Source organism: Procambarus clarkii, chromosome 71 (genome assembly GCF_040958095.1).
Source record: "Procambarus clarkii isolate CNS0578487 chromosome 71, FALCON_Pclarkii_2.0, whole genome shotgun sequence".
NCBI lineage: Eukaryota > Metazoa > Arthropoda > Malacostraca > Decapoda > Cambaridae > Procambarus > Procambarus clarkii.
In genome coordinates this window covers 10454140-10474068 of record NC_091220.1, presented here as the reverse complement: position 1 = coordinate 10474068, position 19929 = coordinate 10454140, and the positions used below count along the sequence as shown (strand labels likewise).

The 19929-nt window shown below is 47.2% G+C and overlaps 1 protein-coding gene across 1 annotated transcript in view; it reads right to left on the bottom strand.

The window, feature by feature from the left end:
* LOC123745515 (translocase of outer membrane 70) overlaps positions 1-19929 on the bottom strand; it is a 52993-nt gene that overhangs the window by 19570 nt on the left and 13494 nt on the right. The window contains exons 4-5 of the mRNA XM_045726101.2: positions 17226-17403; positions 2349-2556 (exon numbers count right to left, since the gene is read on the bottom strand). Coding sequence (XP_045582057.2) covers positions 2349-2556; positions 17226-17403 — 386 coding nt within the window. The remainder of the gene's footprint in view (positions 1-2348; positions 2557-17225; positions 17404-19929) is intronic.

The following is a 19929-nucleotide window of genomic DNA, read 5'->3' as shown; positions in this document are numbered from 1 at the left end:
GAGACACAAGGGCAGTACTCACGGAGCACCTAGGGAAGGTCACCCTAGGCTCATGCTGCTCCTGTACATTAAGACACCTGGCCACCACACCACACCACATACAGCAGAAACAGCCACACAGAACAAAAATCCATAACAGGAACTTGAGGCCAGAGGTGACTGATCTGACCACTAGCACATCAGTTCAAGAACTGAAGTAGTGGGTTGCTGGCTCCGGTGAGCAGCTCCCTCTGGGGTAGAACTAACAAGCGGAAGTGCTAGTCAAATGAAGGGTTTCTTGTCTGGTCTCTTTCTAGGAGTTATTTTGATCTTTTAGGATGCAGATTGCACAGGTTAACCAGACAGTGGTCTGTTTTGATTCACCTACTTTCTGGATCCTTCCCCAGTTGATGACAATTATGATATATTTTAAATACAAAGTGCTCATAGGCCATTGCTCCCTGCACCACTGAGGGTCACAGGTTCTGGCTTGTGGTCCCCGGTAGGCATAAGAACTCCTGTGACTGATGACTGTTACGGACCCGCATCCAGCGTCAGAGCACGGAGCCATGAAATTAGCGCCATCTGTAAATCGCCAGCCGAAAACCCTGCAACATGGACAACGCCATCTAGCGAGGACGGGATATACCGGCCACAGGGGCTGGTTTCTCGTCTTAATCAGCTCATAACATAGCCGCTGCTGACCTCTGGTGAGGTGGCGCTTAGACAGCAACGCCATCTATGGAGTGGATAGGTGGACGTTTGTGTCTATGCCTGTAAGTGAGGTGCCCTAGAGTGTCCCTAGTACTAATGACGTGTCTGATTACAGAGTCGACCTGGGACTGCTGTATTGGACGATGGATCAGTCTACCCAAGGCAGCCATAGTCTCTCCACGAGTTTGCTCTGAGGAAGCTGTGAGTCACCCCCGGACGGACACTGTTGAGTGTGTTAGCCTGCCTGTGACGTGGCAATACCAGGAATCGTCTTATCTGGGGGCTGGCTGGCGGAAGAGACTAGCCACTGTGGTGCGGAGAGGGGAGAGTGATCTGCGGAATCACACGAGGCTCCTGCCTAGGGCTCACAACCCTAGTATCGGTCGTGGAGTGGCCTACACAGCGGAGCTGATTGGAACCTGCCAGCTACAGGCTGGATTTGTGGTTGAAGGCCTCCACGACGGTGCACCCAGTGGGACTGTGATTTGGCTGGCCTGTGGCCAGGGTAGATTCGCCGAGAGAATCAGAGGATTCATCGTGGGCCACAAGGAAGAGAACCAGGGCTACTCATCGTGAGCACCGTGGAGCATCCTGTGTCTTCAGAGGAAGACTAATTTGTATGTAATAAGTGTAGTTATAGCAACCCCGCGTGTGACTGATATATTTATGGTGGTGGTAGCAATATATATACAAAAGCAGTGCATTTGTATCCCTTCCCCTTTAATTTAACTTGCGTTACGGAACGCACCCCTTGAAAGCCACTACTAGCTTGGGGCCGGATACCCAAACTCTAATAACATCAGAGAAGAACCCAGTTGCGACCCAATAGGGCCATAACAATGACCCCAAACTAATATAGCACTATATCAGTTCGGATAGCTTCAGGGAGCCGACGGGGATCCCCACAGAAGACATGCATGCATTAACTTATGAGAGAGAGGTGGCAAGACCAGGCAAGATGTTGATTTAACCTGTTTCCATCTGATGAAAGAGGGACTCGATAAAAAAAGTCATAGGTTTAAAAGTGCCTGCACCCCCACCAAATTTTCACACAACATAAAGAACTCACTGTACTGTACAGTATTATGAATTATTATAATTTTTAATCGGAAAATTTTTTCAACAAATCAGCGCACCACAGAATACCAGTAAATGAAATACTCTCTGCCTGTAATGTACAATGACACATTCTCAACATGTTGGACAGAAACCTTAAATATAATAAAAAATTGATATCATTACCTGGGATCTTTCTTCTCGAGATGATTTCGGGGCTTTAGTGTCCCCGCGGCCCGGTCCTCGACCAGGCCTCCACCCCCAGGAAGCAGCCCGTGACAGCTGACTAACACCCAGGTACCTATTTACTGCTAGGTAACAGGGGCATTCAGGGTGAAAGAAACTTTGCCCATTTGTTTCTGCCTGGTGCGGGAATCGAACCCGCGCCACAGAATTACGAGTCCTGCGTGCTATCCACCAGGCTACGAGGCCCCTTACGAGGATGCCAATAAACAATATACAACTACAGATGACAAGTTATTGAACATTAATTTCAAGAACATTTCAACCCAAACTTGATACAAATATAAAATAAAAGTAAAATTAAAACCAAAATCACAAACTCTATAGAAGGTGGTTGGAGCAACTTTCATATTCACCTTGAGATCGCTGTCTTCAATACTGATGAGGGCAGTGAGGTCGTCCATGGCCCGCTTGCTCTCCCCTCGCAGCTGGTACAGTGTGGCACGCAACAGCAGAGACTCCACTTTGTGTGGAGTCAGAGGGTTGGCTAATTCATTTTGACAGCATTCAATAATTTCTCCATAATTAGCTTCTTGCAAATGTTGTCTTGCTTTCAAGTAACCACTACCAGAGAAAATAAATACTTTTAATCTTTTTTTTAATAAAACTTTATTGAATTATAGTAATTCATTTCCAAGACACTGTCAATGATACCATAATGCTTCTCAAATTTGATTTGAACACACACAACAAGTACAGTACTAAATAAAGATGATTAGTTTTAGTAAGGAGATACAAGAGAAAATTTAACTTCCGATTGTTACACACATGGGAATGTGTGCAGGTTACCTTGTGGTGGTTCAGGAGATCTGTATTTACTAGTTGTAAATGTATTGGGAAGAGAACACAAAAGCATCTCATCTAAGAGACCAAAAACCCCAAAGACAACCATGATCCTGACGGGGTTGAACGAGGGGTTTCAACCCAAAGACCTGTTGAAGAACTTGGCAATCAGCTTCCCCAGCTGCTAATTTTTTTTGTTTAGAAAAAATGAGAAGCCAACAAGATCAAATGATGCCCCCTTGGCAGTGCAGTGGTCTGGGCGTTAAGAATACCAAATGTGCGAACTACAATCCTCGTCATGGCTCCTACTCAATTTTCATTGATGCATTATATCAATGTGATTTCAATATGTGAATGACAAAGATTCATGGAGAAGCAGCACAAATAACCTTGGTGATATTTACCTCCTTATGAACATCCTGTAACTTTGATGGTGCTAGAGTCTCCCCAGCTTGGTGCCTTCTTTTGATAAATTACTTGCTTCATCACTCCTTTCTTTCAATTCATCTACTTTGTTTGACAATGCATCAGCACTTGTGTACCAGATTTTTAGGCTCTTCATTGAAACAGTGCGTTCTATATGGGCAGCGTCCAGCCTGGGGTGGGATATTGGGTTGGTTCATGTGTGGAAGGTATGGAAGGTATTGGAGGATTGCGTGGAAGAGCGAGCCTGGCAGTGGAAGGCAGTGAGGTAGTGGGAAAGGCAGTGAGGTAGTGGGAAAGGGAGGGGGGGGAGGGGAAAATAGGACTTGTTAGTTGGGAGTAGGCTATTAATAACACTTTCTGCAGATGAGGGCTCCTCCCGGAGTCCTGTTTCGCTTACCCGCTCCCGCATGGTGGACATAAATTTATGTCCTCTTTTAAAATATTTGTATAAAATTCAATTTTAATCCGATTTACTTTGGGTTTGTTTCAAACTGCGCGCCATGAGGCTCTCTTTCTCACCACTAGGCTGCATGGTACAATAAATTCATGAAAGGTGTGGACCACTTCGATCAAATGTGGTTGCAACCAAACGGGTTGCAGGTGGGTGACTTTAGCCGTTTATACTGGTAATGCTTCCCCCATATCATGTATTATATGCAAATGTCTGTTTAGGGAATTTTATTCCGATCAATGTACAACCAAAAATAACTGTGTGCAACAAGTATAAACTTGACAAACATAACAAAAGTAAAAACATTTCGTGTGTTTGACGCTCACTGATATGTTCCAGCGTTGTTTTATATTTGGCGCTATTCTATCTTACGCTTTGTTGATCTTTTTTACCTACGGGCTCATAGAACATTCTATTGCGAACACATTGACACAAAAATGAATGACGTACATAGAATAATAATGTCATGAGAGTGAAATAAGAGTAAACTTTCAAAGTGCCGTATCGCACATGTGTCGTCCCGTCACCGATACCGGGTAACAGTTCCGCCACTTCCCACACTCTTGCGGGTGGGCCGCGATCATTATTCTACGCTTATATTCATATCACCGTGTTGGGAATTTCATTGTGAGTCCATTGATACCAAAATTAACGCTGTAGGACAAGTGTGGAGGTGATAACAATCCCAAGAGTAAAAACATTTTGTTGCTGTTGGGCGCTCAAGGCGAGTCATCTTCGTGGTTATTTATTTGGTGCTGGTATCCCTATACGTTTCGTGACTTTTTTTACTGCTGTTCTTCTAGAGAATTTTATTGCGAACACGTTGGTACCAAAATGAAATACGTAGCTCGAGAACTAAGGTCAGGAGAGTAAAAAGAGTATACACATTTTTGTTTTTACGCTTACGCGGCAAAAACGCCACGCGCACATACTGTACTGCTTTTTTTTTTTTACCATCCAAGGGGGCGCGAAAGTGTTAATATATGTTGTGAATCTGAAATCAGTGAAGCACAAAAAGAATAGCCATGTTGTGTGGAAGAGGGGATCGGTGGATTGCAAGATGAGCGTTGGGAGGTTGTTACGTTTGGCAAGGGAAAAGGATATAGGTGTGGAGCCCGAGTTATTGTCTTATTGTCAACAATGTTGTCAACATTGGTTACTGGTCATAACTATGTCCTCCTCCTGGTTGTTCTTTTTGTAATCGATCAGACGAAAAGAACTCCTGGAACCCTCTCTAGGTATACGCCTGCCTCCTCTTCATGCCATTATTTTGGGCTGGTTGCTCTTTAAGCTGCAGGAAAGTAGTGTGGGATTCTTCCTCCTGTTACCCTCTTCCCTCTCTTGTTCTTTCCCTCCACTGTTTTACTGTTCTCTTATTTCACTATTATTCCTGTCATATTCAAGGTATACCTTTCTGTAGCCTTCAAAGTTTTTTAGGTTACCTTTTTTTTTTTTTTGCCGCATCAGGATTCTTAGTGCCACACCATTTATGAATACCAATTTTAGTGGTCTCATTTTTTGAAGTCACTGTGCTGTTGCATATGAGCTCAGTCTGTAAACTTCTATCAAGTCTTTCTCAGCCTTGTGTAGTAGCCTAAGGATACGTGTGGCCAATTCCTTTTCTTTAGGCAAGCATTCAGCCTTGGTTTCCACTGATATTTCTGGAAGGCCTTGAATAATCATTTTTGTATCTTTTTACATTATCCTTGTTGTCTGCTTTTTCATGTTTTGGGAGTGTACGTCTGTAGGACATGATTGGATATGACAACTACATGCAAGATTTTTGGGGAAATATCTGGATCCTGAAGGGTGTTCTGAGAGTTGTTCTACTCCCCAAGCTCAGTCTGGGGCCAGGCTTGATTTGTGAGAACTTGGTAGAACAGACTGTTGCTCGGAGCGGTCCTCAGACCTACATATCCACTACAACTCAGTTGGTCCAGCACTTCCAGCAGGACACTAAGTATTTCTTGAAGTCCACTTTTGTTCTGGCAATATTTCATATACGTGCTAGGAGAATATTGAACAATCATGGACCTAGGAGCTGACAGTGGACAATGGGACATCAGTGGAAGCTGGACGAGCAACCAAGTTGAAGAGATGTAAGGAAGTTCTCGTTCCCGGTATAGGTGGTCGACAAGTGGAATGCAGTGAGGTGGTTGTTGAAGCCAATTCCATCAACAACTTTAAAAAGTTAATGTTGAGAGAGGTAATTAGCACCAGGTATAAATGGCTAGATCTTACTCCCCCCCCCTTAGTCATTAAAAGGTAAGCAATAACATAATAAAGAACTGGGAGTAACTGGAAATCACTCGAGAGGAAATGGGTAGCCTACATAAATACAGCCATCTCCAACCTTAAACATATGATAAGGGTTTATAATAAAGTACTTCTAAAAAGCTCTACTTGCAACTCAACCCAATCTAGCATTCCCTTCAGTAATGGCAATTTGAACCTGGGCCTGAAGCCCAAGTCCAGAGACTGGTCTTGTCTGTGTCCAGAACACTGTCTAAGATGGACCGACTCTCTGCTGACTGTCCTCTGAGTATCTGCTAAACATTGAATGTCCTCCTACCCTGTTACCTCACTTTTTTGTGAAATCTCCGAGGTAATGCCCTGCCCCATGTCTGCCAGTCCAAACCACCTTAACACTTGGGCTGTTAAGGTGGTTTGTCAATGCCAACACATTGCTCTGTCAACGCCTCAATTTTGTCAGACTTTCCCACTTTATTGTGGCCAAAATATGCCAACTACGATTTTATTATTATTTTTCCTGTGATCAGGGAACACAAATGAATACTTTTATAAGAATTTTTATTTTTTTATTTCTTGCACCTGAGAGTTTTCAGGCAATAATTGAATGAGCAGCCCAGGGGTTAAGTAATGCTTTGGTCACAAGCTAAACTGCATAAATAAATTTATTTTTGAGGTCTGGAATGGATTAATCCCATTTACAGAGAGGAATCACACTAACATGATGTATCAATGAGAAAATCCATAGGAGCCGTAATGAGGATTCGAACCTATGCAGTGGGTAGTCCCAGGCACACATCCCAAACAACTTTTTATCACGACATGGTAAAAAGATTGCAACCTGCAGTTCTACTGAACATATGAGGGTTTCCTAAGGCTTCCACTGAAGCCAGGCCAGGATTTCCACACAATCCCCCATGCACTGTGGCGTAGAACTCCCGGTTGCAATCCTTTTACCAAGTCATTGCTTGGTTGTCTGGAGTGTGTGTGGGGGGGAATAACCACCACATAGGTTCGAATCCTCATTACAGCTCCTTATGGGCAATTCATGCCTGTGCCACCTCTTGGGTGTCTTAAGGTGCCGTATAACTGTAAATTAAAAGTTATTAATTTGAATCAAACTTTTTTTACTAGTTGTATATAAAAAGAGCTGCAACTGTGCGACGTTTCAGTATCGCACCCTAAATAGAAAGGGAGGATTTGTTTTGTCATCTTTTCAATGAATTTTACACATTTTCAATAATTTATTACAACCACAAGTTTCAAATCAAATAATTTCTATAACACTCATCTATCACATTAGCATATAATAAAGGATTTGTATAAGAGGGGATTATACAAAATATGTTTAGTTTTACGAATACAAATAGTCAAAGTTCCCCAAAAATTTATGCCAATATATCATGTTTGCAAATATTTATAAAATCAATAAATGAACTTGGGAATAAAGTGTTCTATAGAGATTGTAGAGACGTTCACTCTACATATAAGGTGTAAATTTCATGTAAAATGAAAACAAAAATGAAAGAGTAGAGTCAATTTTATGTTACTTGACAATAAATAGTCAAAGATTCTGGCACCTGTGGTTGAGGTTGACATCAACCAATTTCCTCCAAAATTTGCACCCTTACAGATAGGCTTATGTTCTGTAAGGTGTATAAGTTTCATGCAAATCGACCGATAAAAAATAAAAAAAAAAAATCTGAGAAAAACAAACCAGCGTTGAATGTAATGAAACGCCATTTATGAGTGAGCCCCGGAGGCTCCCTGGAGCTTATCGGGCTAGGTGGTGGGACTTGAATATGTATGTCATATTAGACCGGGACATTAGCTAAGGAGTTCAGACCTATCAGCGCCTGAACCTGGCCCCTTCAGAGAGGTTTCAGGGAGCAATGGCCCTGGAAAACCCCCTTGTGGTTGGGGGTTTTCCTTATCTACCATCGACCGGGGTTAGGCACCCAGAAAGGTAGGCATAACACAAACCCCACATGGCAAGAAACTAACAACAAAAACTGAACAGAGAGGTAGAATCCCAAGCAAACAAGCAAACGTAACACACTACTGCCGCGCCGCTCGTCCGCGCAGCCCTTCCCTTCCCCGAGAGGGAAAGGGAGGGGCCCCGGACCTCACCGCGCCGACTGCATAGCACTCCAGTTCGGAAGCCAAGCTTCAACAAACGCGAAAAACCTGCCGACCGGTGTGAGGGAGGGTTGCCAGGGAGCCACCGGGGCTCAACCAGAAAATGGCGTTTCATTACATTCAACGCTGGTTTTCTGAGGGGAGCCCCTACGGCTCCCTGGAGCAACATACCCAAAGAGAAGGAAAAAGAAAGGGCTGACTCAGGAGGCAGCCACCACAAACTCCACAACGCGAAGTCAAGACAACAGGCAGCAACCTGCACCCAAAGCAACACAAGAACGCTCAGGAGCAGACATGTTCACAAAATAACGGACGGCCAGGAACCTGTGCAACCTCCAAATCTCCGCGCCTGAAATGAGCCCAAGACATGTTACCAAACATGGCAGCGAAAGCTGCAAACGTCTGAACGACACGGGTGCATGGAAAGACCGCAGGCTTGCAGACTTAAGAGCCGTGTGGATGACCTGGGAGATCCAAGCCCTGGAACATGGAAAGAGGAAAACCGGATCAACCCAAAGCGCATCCCCAGCCACGGCGAAGAGCCACAACCAGACACAACACATGACGCACCCCCGGCCGAACCAACCAAGCATCAATAACCCACGGACCCCTCCGGAAAGCATCCGTCTCGGCCTTCGCCAGAAAGACGTAGAAGGCTGCAAACATACAAACCTACCACCAGGACCAAAAGAGTGGAAACCCCTGCGCCGGACGAGAGCATGAAGCTCCCCGACCCGACCCCCAGAGGTCAATGCCAACAAAAATATGGCCTTTGAAAAACAATCTTTAACCGAAGGGCTACCACAAACCGAGGAGAGGAAAGATAAGAGAGCACCCTGACCAAGGACCAGGACGGCTCAGGCTGTGCATAAGCAGGTCGGAGGTGAAACAAAGCACGAGAGCGTACGAAACGGGGCGGATGTGACGTCTACTCCAAACGCAAGCTGGAGCGGCTCCGCCAGAGCCGCACGATACGAGGCGACAGTAAGAAGCATCAATTAACGGTCCTGAAAAACCAAGAAAGGACAAGACAACCCGATGCGAAAGAGAAAACCACCTTCAAAGAGCAAGAAAGGCGAAAAAAAAACAAAAAACGCCAGGAACTGCAAACTGTCGCAGAGACGAAGCTCGTAGGTGGGACACCATCAACGAAGCCACCTGATCACCATAGAGATGGTTATACACCCACGTCAAAAGACCAGATGCGAAGAGTCGAGGAGAAGACCGTACCGGACCTATCCGACCTGCCGAAAGAAACGGAGCAGCGGGAAACGCCCCAGGTTCAGACACCTATCCAGCAGCGTCTGAAAACAATGCTGGGGCGGCCACCAAGGGACCACGAGGACTACTTACCTCAGGAATGACTCCAGACGAGCCAGAACCCGAAGCAACAGCCGAACAGGGAAAAGAGGTACAGGGAACTCCACCTCAACTAATCCTATCTTTCGGCAGGACTGGTCGCCTTGCAGGTGGGAAATGCGCCACATAGAATGGGAGACACCGAGACCACGCCGACACGAAGATGTCCATGTCCGGGAGTTCGTACATCCGACAGAGCCAATGAAACGAGTCGGCAACAACCGGCCAATCTGTGAACAGAGGAATGAACTGAGACAGGCCGTCCGCCAGAATGTGGACACTACCCGGACATGAACCGCACAGAGAGCCAAACCCCGAGAATCCAGCAGATGAGCCACTCAAAGGGACCAACCCCAAAGTGGCAAGGACCGAAGAGAACCCCCGTTGTTCCGGCAATGAATCACCAGAGAACAGTCCAAACGGAGCCGGATGGTAGAGCCCCGAGCGACCCGAACCCTCCAAAGCGCAAACCAGACAGCCGCGAACTCCCGAACCGTGCTGTGAACCCAACAGAAGGACAGACCTCACCGACCCCGTCCTGCCTGGTGAGCACTGGTCACAAAGCCCCAGCCAGGAGACGACCCATCCGTGAACACATCGAGCGAAGGCTTGGGAAGGCAACAAGGCACGGAACCCCAAAAACCCCTTAGAGGAAGCCAGTGACTCAGCACCAACACAAGGTCCCCAGAGGATGAACCCAACGATGGCAAGAGAGGCGGAAGGGACGTCCCCGATGGAACCAAAACAGACGCCGAAGCCAAACCCGACCCAGTGGGTAGACCAGCACAGCAAAGTTCAGACTCCAGCACAACCACTCAAGCAACCGCCAAGTGACCCTGGACCCTCTCAGAAACAGCCGAAGGCGGGACCGCACCCGCGGCAACTCCTCTGGAGGGGGAGACAAAAAAAGCGGTCCAAGAGTCCTAAACAATACCCAACCAGGTCCGAACCTGGGACGGAACCAGAGTGAATGTCCTCCAGTTCACCAGGAACCCGAACCTGGCGATCTGGAAAGAACCACACCCCTGGCGAGCAGACAAGCAGATCAACTGGGAGTCCACACCAGCAAGTCGTCGAGGTAGGCCAGAAACCGAATCCCGAGCAGACGCAGACAAGTCACCAAGTTTCGGTAAAGATGCGTAAATACACTAAGTGCCAATTACAAACTAGGGAAGGCAACAAAAGCGGCAAGCCTGAAGCCCCACCACCAACTGTGCCAGTCCCCGAACCCTGGAGAGGAACATACCAAGATGTGACCCGGAGGTCCAGGGACACCATCCTGGCACCCGGCCCCAACAGAAGCCGGACCGGAGACAACAGTCTTCCGAAGAGGGCAAAGAAGCCAGGGTGCAGACTGAACAAGTCCAGAAGAACCGCAGATCAGCAAGGCCCGTGTCTGTACTAGAACAGGCGGGAACCCCGGAAGGATGGGGTGGAACGACAACGTCCAAACGCACCCACATCAAGATGACATTATGAAAGCGCAGGGGAAGAAGCCCACCCCGCCAGCCCCGAACCCCTCAAAAGGGGAGGAGCCGCCCGACGCCACCAGAGGCAGGATGACAACCAAAAAATGCCCATGAACTGCGGTGTTGTGAACCAGCGTTGAATAGTTTATCCTTGTCTACCCTGTCAATACCCCCTGAGGATTTTGTAGGTAGTGATCATGTCTCCCCTTACTCTTCTGTCTTCCAGTGTTGTAAGGTGCATCTCTCGCAGCCTTTCCTCATAACTCATGCCTCTAAGCTCCGGGACTAGTCTAATGGCATACCTCTGAACTTTTTCCAGCTTCGTCTTGTGCTTGACAAGGTACGGGCTCCATCCTGGGGCCGCATACTCCAGGATTGGTGTTACATACGTGGTATACAAGATTCTGAATGATTCCATACACAGGTTCCTGAACGCTGTTCTGATGTTAGCCAGTCTCGCATATGCTGCAGACGTAATTCTTTTTATGTGGGCTTCAGGAGACAGGTTTGGTGTGATATCAACCCCTAGATCTTTCTTTCTGTCCGTTTCATGAAGTACTTCATCTCCCATTCTGTATCCTGCGTCTGGCCTTCTGTTTCCACCGCCTAGTTTCATTACTTTGCATCTACTCGGGCTGAACTTGAGCAGCCATTTGTTGGACCATTCATTCAATCTGTCCAGATCATCTTGTAGCCTCCTACTATCCTCCTCATAATTTTTGTGTCGTCAGCAAACATTGAGAGAAACGAGTCTACACCCTCCAGGAGATCATTTACATATATCAGAAACAGTATTGGTCCAAGGACTGACCCCTGCGGGACTCCACTTGTGACGTCTCGCCAATCTGAGACCTCACCCCTCACAGTGACTCGTTGTCTTCTGTTGCTTAGGTATTGCCTTATCCAATGGAGTACCTTCCCTTTCACTCCAGTCTGCATCTCCAGCTTTTTCACTAGCCTTTTGTGTGGTACTGTATCAAAGGCTTTCTCGCAATCCAAAAATATGCAGTCTGCCCATCCCTCTCTTTCTTGCCTGATTTTTGTTGCCTGGTCTTAGAATTCAATTAAACCTGTGAGGCAGGACTTGCCATCCCTGAACCCATGTTGATGCTGTGTTACAAAGTTCCTTCGCTCCAGATGTTCCACTAGCTTTCTTCGCACAATCTTCTCCATCAGCTTGCATGGTATGCAGGTTAGGGACACTGGCCTGTAGTTCAGTGCCTCCTGTCCATCCCCTTTCTTATATATCGGGACTACATTAGCTGCTTTCCAAGAAAGGGCCACTGGTAAGACTCAGAAGCCTCGGCAGGAGGACCAGGCTCGAAAACCTCCGTCCCCAACCTGAACAGGTCAGCCCCCAAAGCCGCCCGAGTCTCGGTACCAACTAAACCCCGCCCGACCCCGAAACCCGCAGACGGTCAGGAGCTGGGAACAGGGAGGGGAAAGGGGTGAGCAACAACTAACCAAAACAGGGTGGCCCCGGGGCATTCAGGTGGGAAACCAACCTAGCGCGTGGCAGCAACCTAACCGAGCATGCAACGCGGATGCCGCCTAGACTCTGAACAGTAAGGACATCAGAAGAGTACTGGAGAACAAGCAGAGAACACATCTTGCAAGACTCCGGGGTCAAAGTGTCAGTGACCCAACAAGCAGCATGACAGAGGTAAAAGAGGCGACTGTCGCCTCTGAGACAAGAGCACAGCAACCAACGAATCCGCACAAGATGGGATGCAACCCGGAAGACACATCCAGTAGTCCACCAAGCCCCGACAGGGTCTTTCAGGGCCCGCAGACTGACTGCTATGGGAAGCCCGGGCAAGTGTTGCTAATCAGTTAATACCCAAAGCTAGCAAGGGGTAGATGCCAACACTGAAAACCCCTGTGACGTCTACAATCACGGGGGCCTAGCAGAGTCACCACACACTACCAGTGGAACTATAGCCACACTAGGCAGACCCCCACCAGGCAAATTAAAACAAAAAACAAAGAAAAACCTCGCAAAAGTACACCGTCCCTAGAGGCAACAGGAACTGGTCGCCGTGTAGGTAGCAGGTCACGCAACACCTTGACGCCCTAACCAGCACAATACCAGTCCCTACCCAAGGTTAAACAAGGGTCCCAAGGGTGAGGCAAATGCCGAGCATCAAGAACCTTTACGGGAATGGTTCCGAAACGCCCCAGGGAAGATAACCCTGTCACGCAGGGGCAGTACTCACAGGGCGCTTAGGGAAGGAAGCCTCTAAGAGCATTCAGCCACGGTACTAATGAGGAACACCTGGCCATCGCACAACACAACACACAGCAGTGAACGCCATGGAGGCAAACACCGCCTAGGAAATTGAGGCCAGAGAAGCGTTTGTCCCGGGTGACATTAGCTTACGAACTGGTGCTAGGCAGCCGGCACGGTGAGGTCGGCCCCCCCCCCCCACTCTTGGGGAGGGGAGGGCTGCACGGACAAGTGGTGAGGCAGTAATGTGTTACGTTTGCTTGTTTCCTTGGGATTGAAGGGAGTTCTACCTCTCTGTTCAGTTTTTGTTTTTAGTTTCTTAACATGTGGGGTTTGTTTTGTTATGCCTACCTTTCTGGGTGCCTAACCCTGGTCGATGGCAGATAAGCAAAACCCCAACCACAAGGGAGTTTTCCAGGGCCATTGCTCCCTGAAACCTCTCTGAAGGGGCTAGGTTCAGGCGCTGGTAGGTCTGAACTCCTTAGCTAATGTCCCGGTCTAATATGACATACATTAGCCCGATAAGCTCCAGGGAGTTGTAAGGGCTCCCCACAGAAAACCAGCGATGAATGTAATGAAACGCCATTTTCTGGGTGAGTTCCGGAGGCTCCTCGGAGCTACCCATGGCTGATATGGATACCCTAACTATTTTGCACAAATCAATGTGGGTGGAGTTCTAGGCCTACCAGGGACCACGAGCCAGGACCTGGCCCCCTCACAGAGGAACAAGGAGCAATGGCCCATAGAAATGCAAATGTGATTTGGAACATTCTATATCTGTCATTGACCGAGACAGGCATCCAGAAAGGTAAGCGCCACAAAACAAACCCCTATTCTGGTTAAAACAACGAAAATTGCCAAACGAGTGGACAGAACTCCCCAAAAGAAAAACGAACAAACAAGCATGACGTTGCATGAGCTGCGCCGCATGTCTGCGCAGCTCCACCTCTCCCCCGGGAGGGGAAAGGGGAAGCCCCAGGCCCTCATGCTGGCGATCCACACTTCAGTTCTGAAGCTGGATACCAAAAATGCGAAAAAAATGCCGACCGGAGGGAGGGAGGGTTGTCAGGGAGCCTCCGGGACTCACGCAGAAAATGGCGTTTCATTATATTCAACGCTGGTTTTCTGGGGGAGCTACTTCACCAAAGATGAAAACAGAGGGAGACATCCAGGAGGCGGCCGATGCTCACACCGCAACACGAAGTCGAGACAACAGGCTGCAACAGCCGACCAAAGGTGACACAGGCCCAACTAGGCCCAGGAACATACATGAGGGAGCGCACAACCAGGACCCATCGCGACTGCCAAAACCTGAGCCCGACTGTCAGCCGAAGATGCCACCAAAGATGGTAGCAAGCGCAGCAAACCTACGAACGTCAAGGGCATGAGTAGAGACCGCAGGCCGGCTAGACAGAAGGACCCAGCAGACGACCTGAGAAACCCGAACCCGAGAACAGGAAAAAACGGAAACTGGATCAACCCAAAGCGCAGCCCCGGCCACAGAGGCCGTGGCGCACCAAGAACGGCAGAGAACCGCAACCGGACACAAGAAGAAACACCCCGGCCAACAAACCAAGCAGCAACAACCCTAAGGACCCCTCCGGAACCGAAGGGGCCACAACAAAGCAAAGAGAAGAGAGAAAAAGCACCCTACCCCAGAGCAGGACGGCTCAGGTGGAGCATGAGCAGGCTGGATGTGAACAATGCCCGAGACAACATGTGAACGGTGCAGAAGGAACAACAAAACTGGAGCAATCCAAACCGGCTCCAATTACGTCGCACGAGACAGGGCGACGGTATGTGGCCAGAAGACGGCCCTGAACCACCACAAGAGGAGGACAAGACCACGACAACAAAGAGCGCAGTACACCTATGAAGAGACAAAAAGACAAAGAAGGACCGCCAGAAAATCCCATACCGCTGCCGAGACAAAGCACGCCCAAGGGACACATTCAAGAAGCCAGCTGATCGCCAAACAGATGGTGAGAGACTTGAGTCACAAGTACCAGACTAGAAGACTCGAGGAGAAGACCTAACCGACCAAGTAAAAGAGGCGGAGCCATGGGAAAACCCCTGGGTGCAGACACCGAGCAAGTTGTGCCAGAACCAAGACTGTTAAAGAACCAAAAGGAACGTCTGCCAGGGAACCAGGAACCCAAACCTGGCTAGCCGGGAAAGAACCAACCAGGTTGAGTAGATACGCCCCGTCCGAAAGGCACCCCCCCCCCCCTGGGACCCCTGAAGGAACAATAAACCCGATAACTGACAACAAGAAGCCGCCGCTTGCAGAAACTGCCAAACCGCAAAGGCAAAAGGGGCAGCGAAAAACCTAAGAGCAAAGGCCAACAAGAAAACGAGCACCACGAGCCGAAACCCAAGACGTGAAGCGAAAAACAGTGACACCGCAACCCGCAGGAGCGGCACCACCAGACCTAGCAGGGCATTACAAAGCATGCGTCACAGAGGAAGGAAGGGGAACTACGAAAGCTATGTCCTGCACTAAAACAAAAACATTGTCCGGAAAGGAACACAAAGAAAAGCCGTAGGCAGGTCAGAAGCCAAGCGCCCTCGCCCCAACGAAAAAGAACTGTAGGGGCAGGAGTGGGTGAACGGAAAGCAACATACACAAGCACACATTGCAACACAGAAACTGGTAGTGACAGACAAGGAGAAGAGGAAGAACTCAGAGCCATACCGGAACACTGGGCCTGTTCTACAACAGAAAACTGAACCAGAACATATCCCAACCTAGCATGAGCATGAGAGTAGCCAAGATGCACAACAATGTACAAGAATGTAACAACTCATGTATATATCTATATAAAAAAAAAAAAAAGTCACCGACCCAACAGGCAGCATGACGGAGGCAAAAACAAGGAGCATTACCCTGAGACAAGGGGACAGAGCAACCCTCAAACTCGCACAACGCAAGAGAGGTCTCACCCAATGGACCCGAGTGCCCCCGCGGGGTTTCCCCAGGGTCCCTAGACTGGGTCTGCTAAGGGTTATTCCAGGCAGGGTACTGCTAACCGGCACCCCAAACTACCAAGCAAACTGCTAAAGCTGAACCCACGGGACGTGTCCACTCGCGAGGGCGAAGCAGGGGGTGCCACCACACAAACGATCTTAAGATAAGGGGGAGGGAGAACACAAGGCAGACCCCCCCCCCCACCAGGCAAAAAGAAAAAGAAAAGAAAACCTCGCAAGAGGACAATGTACCTAAAGAGAACAGAGCCGACCGCTGTTAAAGGTGAAAACTAGCTACGCAGTACCCTGCACCCCACCAGTGCATTAACTACCACTTACCCGAAGGTAAACAAGGATGGAAAATCCCCCCCACACACTCTGGGCGGCCAAACGCCAAGTAGCGAAAGGCCAGCAGAGGTAGACCCAAGGTGACTTGTGGAGGGGAACCCCAAGCCCCAAGGGCGGTACTTACAGGGCACTCAGGGAAGGTGACCCTAAGCACATGCAGCCCGAGTACCTGAGAAATTACTCCCAGCACACCCGACCACCGTAAGAGCAGAACTGAAACCAAGAACACTGAGAGAAGACTGGAGTTGGAGCCACACGACTATGCACGATCCCATCAGCCGAGGAACTGAAGTGTGGATCAACGGCGCGAGGGTCTGGGGCTCCCCCTTTCCCCTCCTGGGGAGGGGGGAAGCTGCGCAGACATATGGTGCGGCTCATGTGACGTCATGCTTGTTTGCTCGTTTTTGTTTTGGGGAGTTCTGTCCACCCGTTTGGCTATTTTCGTTGATTTAACCAGAATAGGGGTTTGTTTTGTGGCGCTTACCTTTCTGGGTGCTTGTCCCGGTCGATGGCAGATACAGAATGCTCCAAATCACATGTGCATTTCTATGGGCCATTGCTCCTTATGTCTCTGTTAGGGGGACCAGGTTCTGACTCGTGGTCCGCGGTAGGCCTAGAACTCCACCCACATCGACTGATGCAAAATAGTTAAGGTATCCATATCAGCCATGGATAGCTCCGAGGAGTCGTAGGGGCTCCCCCCAGAAAGTGTAGTAGTATGAGAATTAGGTGAATAACTATCAATGACAGTAATTGTCATACTGTATAGCAAGTACACAATTCCTGGAGACTGATACATTTATACAGAACATACTTGTTAGAAGTATTTTTCTCAGGAGGATGTTCTGTCTCATCTACATCTCCCTCCTTCTCTTTGTCTACCGAGTTAAAGATTGGATCTTCTGCGAAAGACTCGAAGAAAGTCTTTATGAAGTGCTTTGAAGGCATGACGGGCTCGCGCTTTTCCATGGCCTCCTTAGCATGCATACGACCTGTTACAAGTTAAAGTCATGAGGTTATTTGTCATTTATACAGTATATTGTATATGCATACATATACAGTACACACATATGACAATGTCTGACCATGAAGGAAAACGAGACAAAACTCCTTACATACTTTCATATTAATCAATACACATTACACACAGGAGAAAAAGGTGACACCCCTAGGATCAACACTTGCAGCAGAGGAGCTCCAGCATATTTCAACAATCCTAAGTATTGTAGTACAGGTTGATGGTAGTGAGTGGTGTCCCAGAGAACATAAAGGTATAGTGCTTTTGAAAAATAGGTGAGATAACAGGAAAGTGCCAAGGGAAGTGAAAAATCGGATGAGAAAAAGTTGCCCTAGTGTTTACAGTGCAGAGAAGAACATTCAAGATGGCCACCGGCAAGAGGAAAAACAAAACAGAGCTTGATTTTGCTGGATTCAATGAAAAAAGCATTGATATTAGCAGTCTACATAACAAGTTGGTAAAATTAGATACTATAGTGAACTCTCATATAGAAATAATTAGTAAATTGAAAGAAAGTAATGACTATTTGAATAGCAAAGTTTTATGTCTTGAGGGTTTAGTGAAAGACTTGTGTAAGAATAAGAATCAATTGGAAACAAAGTGCAAAGCCATGGAAGAAGAAAATAAACTCTTAAAAATAGCTTTGGAAGAAGTTAAAGTAAATTTAAACATAAATGACTACAATAGGTTAGGTAAGGAAATTCAACAGGAGAAACAGCTTTTGTCAGCACAGATGGAGGAAGTTACACAGGGAATAGAACAGTGCAAGAAAGATATGCAACTCACCTATGCACAAGTGGCCAAGGAGAAGGAAAACATTGAAGACGCAGTAAAGGAAGCCAAACACTGCAGCAACCAAGATAAAACAAGCATTAGGCTGGAAGTGAGAAAAGAATTGGCATCTAATCCGAAGTTGGTGCAAAACACAGTTGATCGAAGTAAGTCCCTGATAATCTTTGGTTGCAAAGAAAAGGAGATAACATCTAGGTCAGAAAGAGCTGTAGAAGAAGCGAAAGTAGTAGATAAAATTGTTGGCCTCATGGAAGGTCTTACTACCATAGAGAATGTGTGCGACTACAGGATAATAGGCAGATATGTAAAAGGGAAAGATCGACCTTTGAGGATCACCCTAAACGGTGCTAAACAGATGGAAGAAGTACTAAGGAATGCTAGAAAATTACAAAGTGATGAGGATGGGAAAGTGTGGTCGTTAAGACGAGACCTTTCAAAAGAAGACAGAGAGAAGCTGAAACTGAACCTCGCTGAGGCAAAACGTTTAAATGAGAGCAGGAATGAAGAAGAAATCAATTCTTTTTTCTACAAAGTGATAGGGGTAGGCAGACCAGTAAAGTGGTACATAAAGGCAAACCAACAAAATCATTAGAGAGAGGGGGAGTGAAGAATAAGGAGAAGGGGAACAAGTTCCTGAAGATTGCATACACCAACATAGATGGAGTAAGATCAAAGATACTGGAGTTAAGTGATGTAATACAGCTGCAGACACCAGACATCGTTGCACTCACGGAGACAAAACTTGAAGATGTTATTTTAAATGAAGTCATATTCCCAAGGGGCTACTCAATTTGGAGACGGGACAGAAAAATTAGGAAAGGCGGTGGCGTTGCTGTGCTGGTGAAAGAACACCTCAAGGTGAAAGAAATAATGACTGCCAATCCACAAGAAGTTGACATAGCACTAGAGATCTGCCATGAGGATGATAAACTAATGATAATAAATGCATATAGTCCACCGCCAAGCAGCACATGGTCAAAGGAGAAGCTAGACAGTAAACGAGAAGGTCTTATAACAATAATGAGAGAGATTATAGCGAGAGCGGATAACGATAGGTCACGACTGTTGATAGTCGGCGACTTCAACTTGAAATCTATAGACTGGGAAGCATATGAAGCTAAAACAGAAGATTTTTGGACCTGTAGATTTGTAGACCTCATCCTGGAAACATTCTTGTATTAATATGTTAAACAAGCTACGAGGATGAGGGAAGGGGACGTTCCCTCCATGCTAGATTTGATATTTACCAGGAAGGAGGAAGAGGTATTTGACATTCAGTACCTTCCTCCCTTGGGTAAAAGTGACCATGTCTTTTTGGGAATAAAGTATGCAATGCACTATGATCTTGAAGAAAATAAGGAGGTTGAAGCAGTTGAAAAACCTGACTTCAGGAGAGGAGATTATGGCGACCTTAGAAATTTTTTTAGTGAGTATAATTGGACAGACTTGTTGCTAGGCAAGGAAGTGAATGAGATGTATGTCAAGTTTTGTGAAATATATGATAAAGGCACAAAAAAATTTATACCAAAACAGAAATGCAGAACTAGGAAACAGGATTGGTTCAACAGAAATTGCGAGAGGGCCAGAGACCAAAAGACACAAAAATGGAATCAATACAGGAAGAGGCCAAACCCCCAAACATACCAGCGATACAAAGGTGCGAGAAACAACTACCGTACACGGCAGTGATTAGAGGCAGAAAGAAATT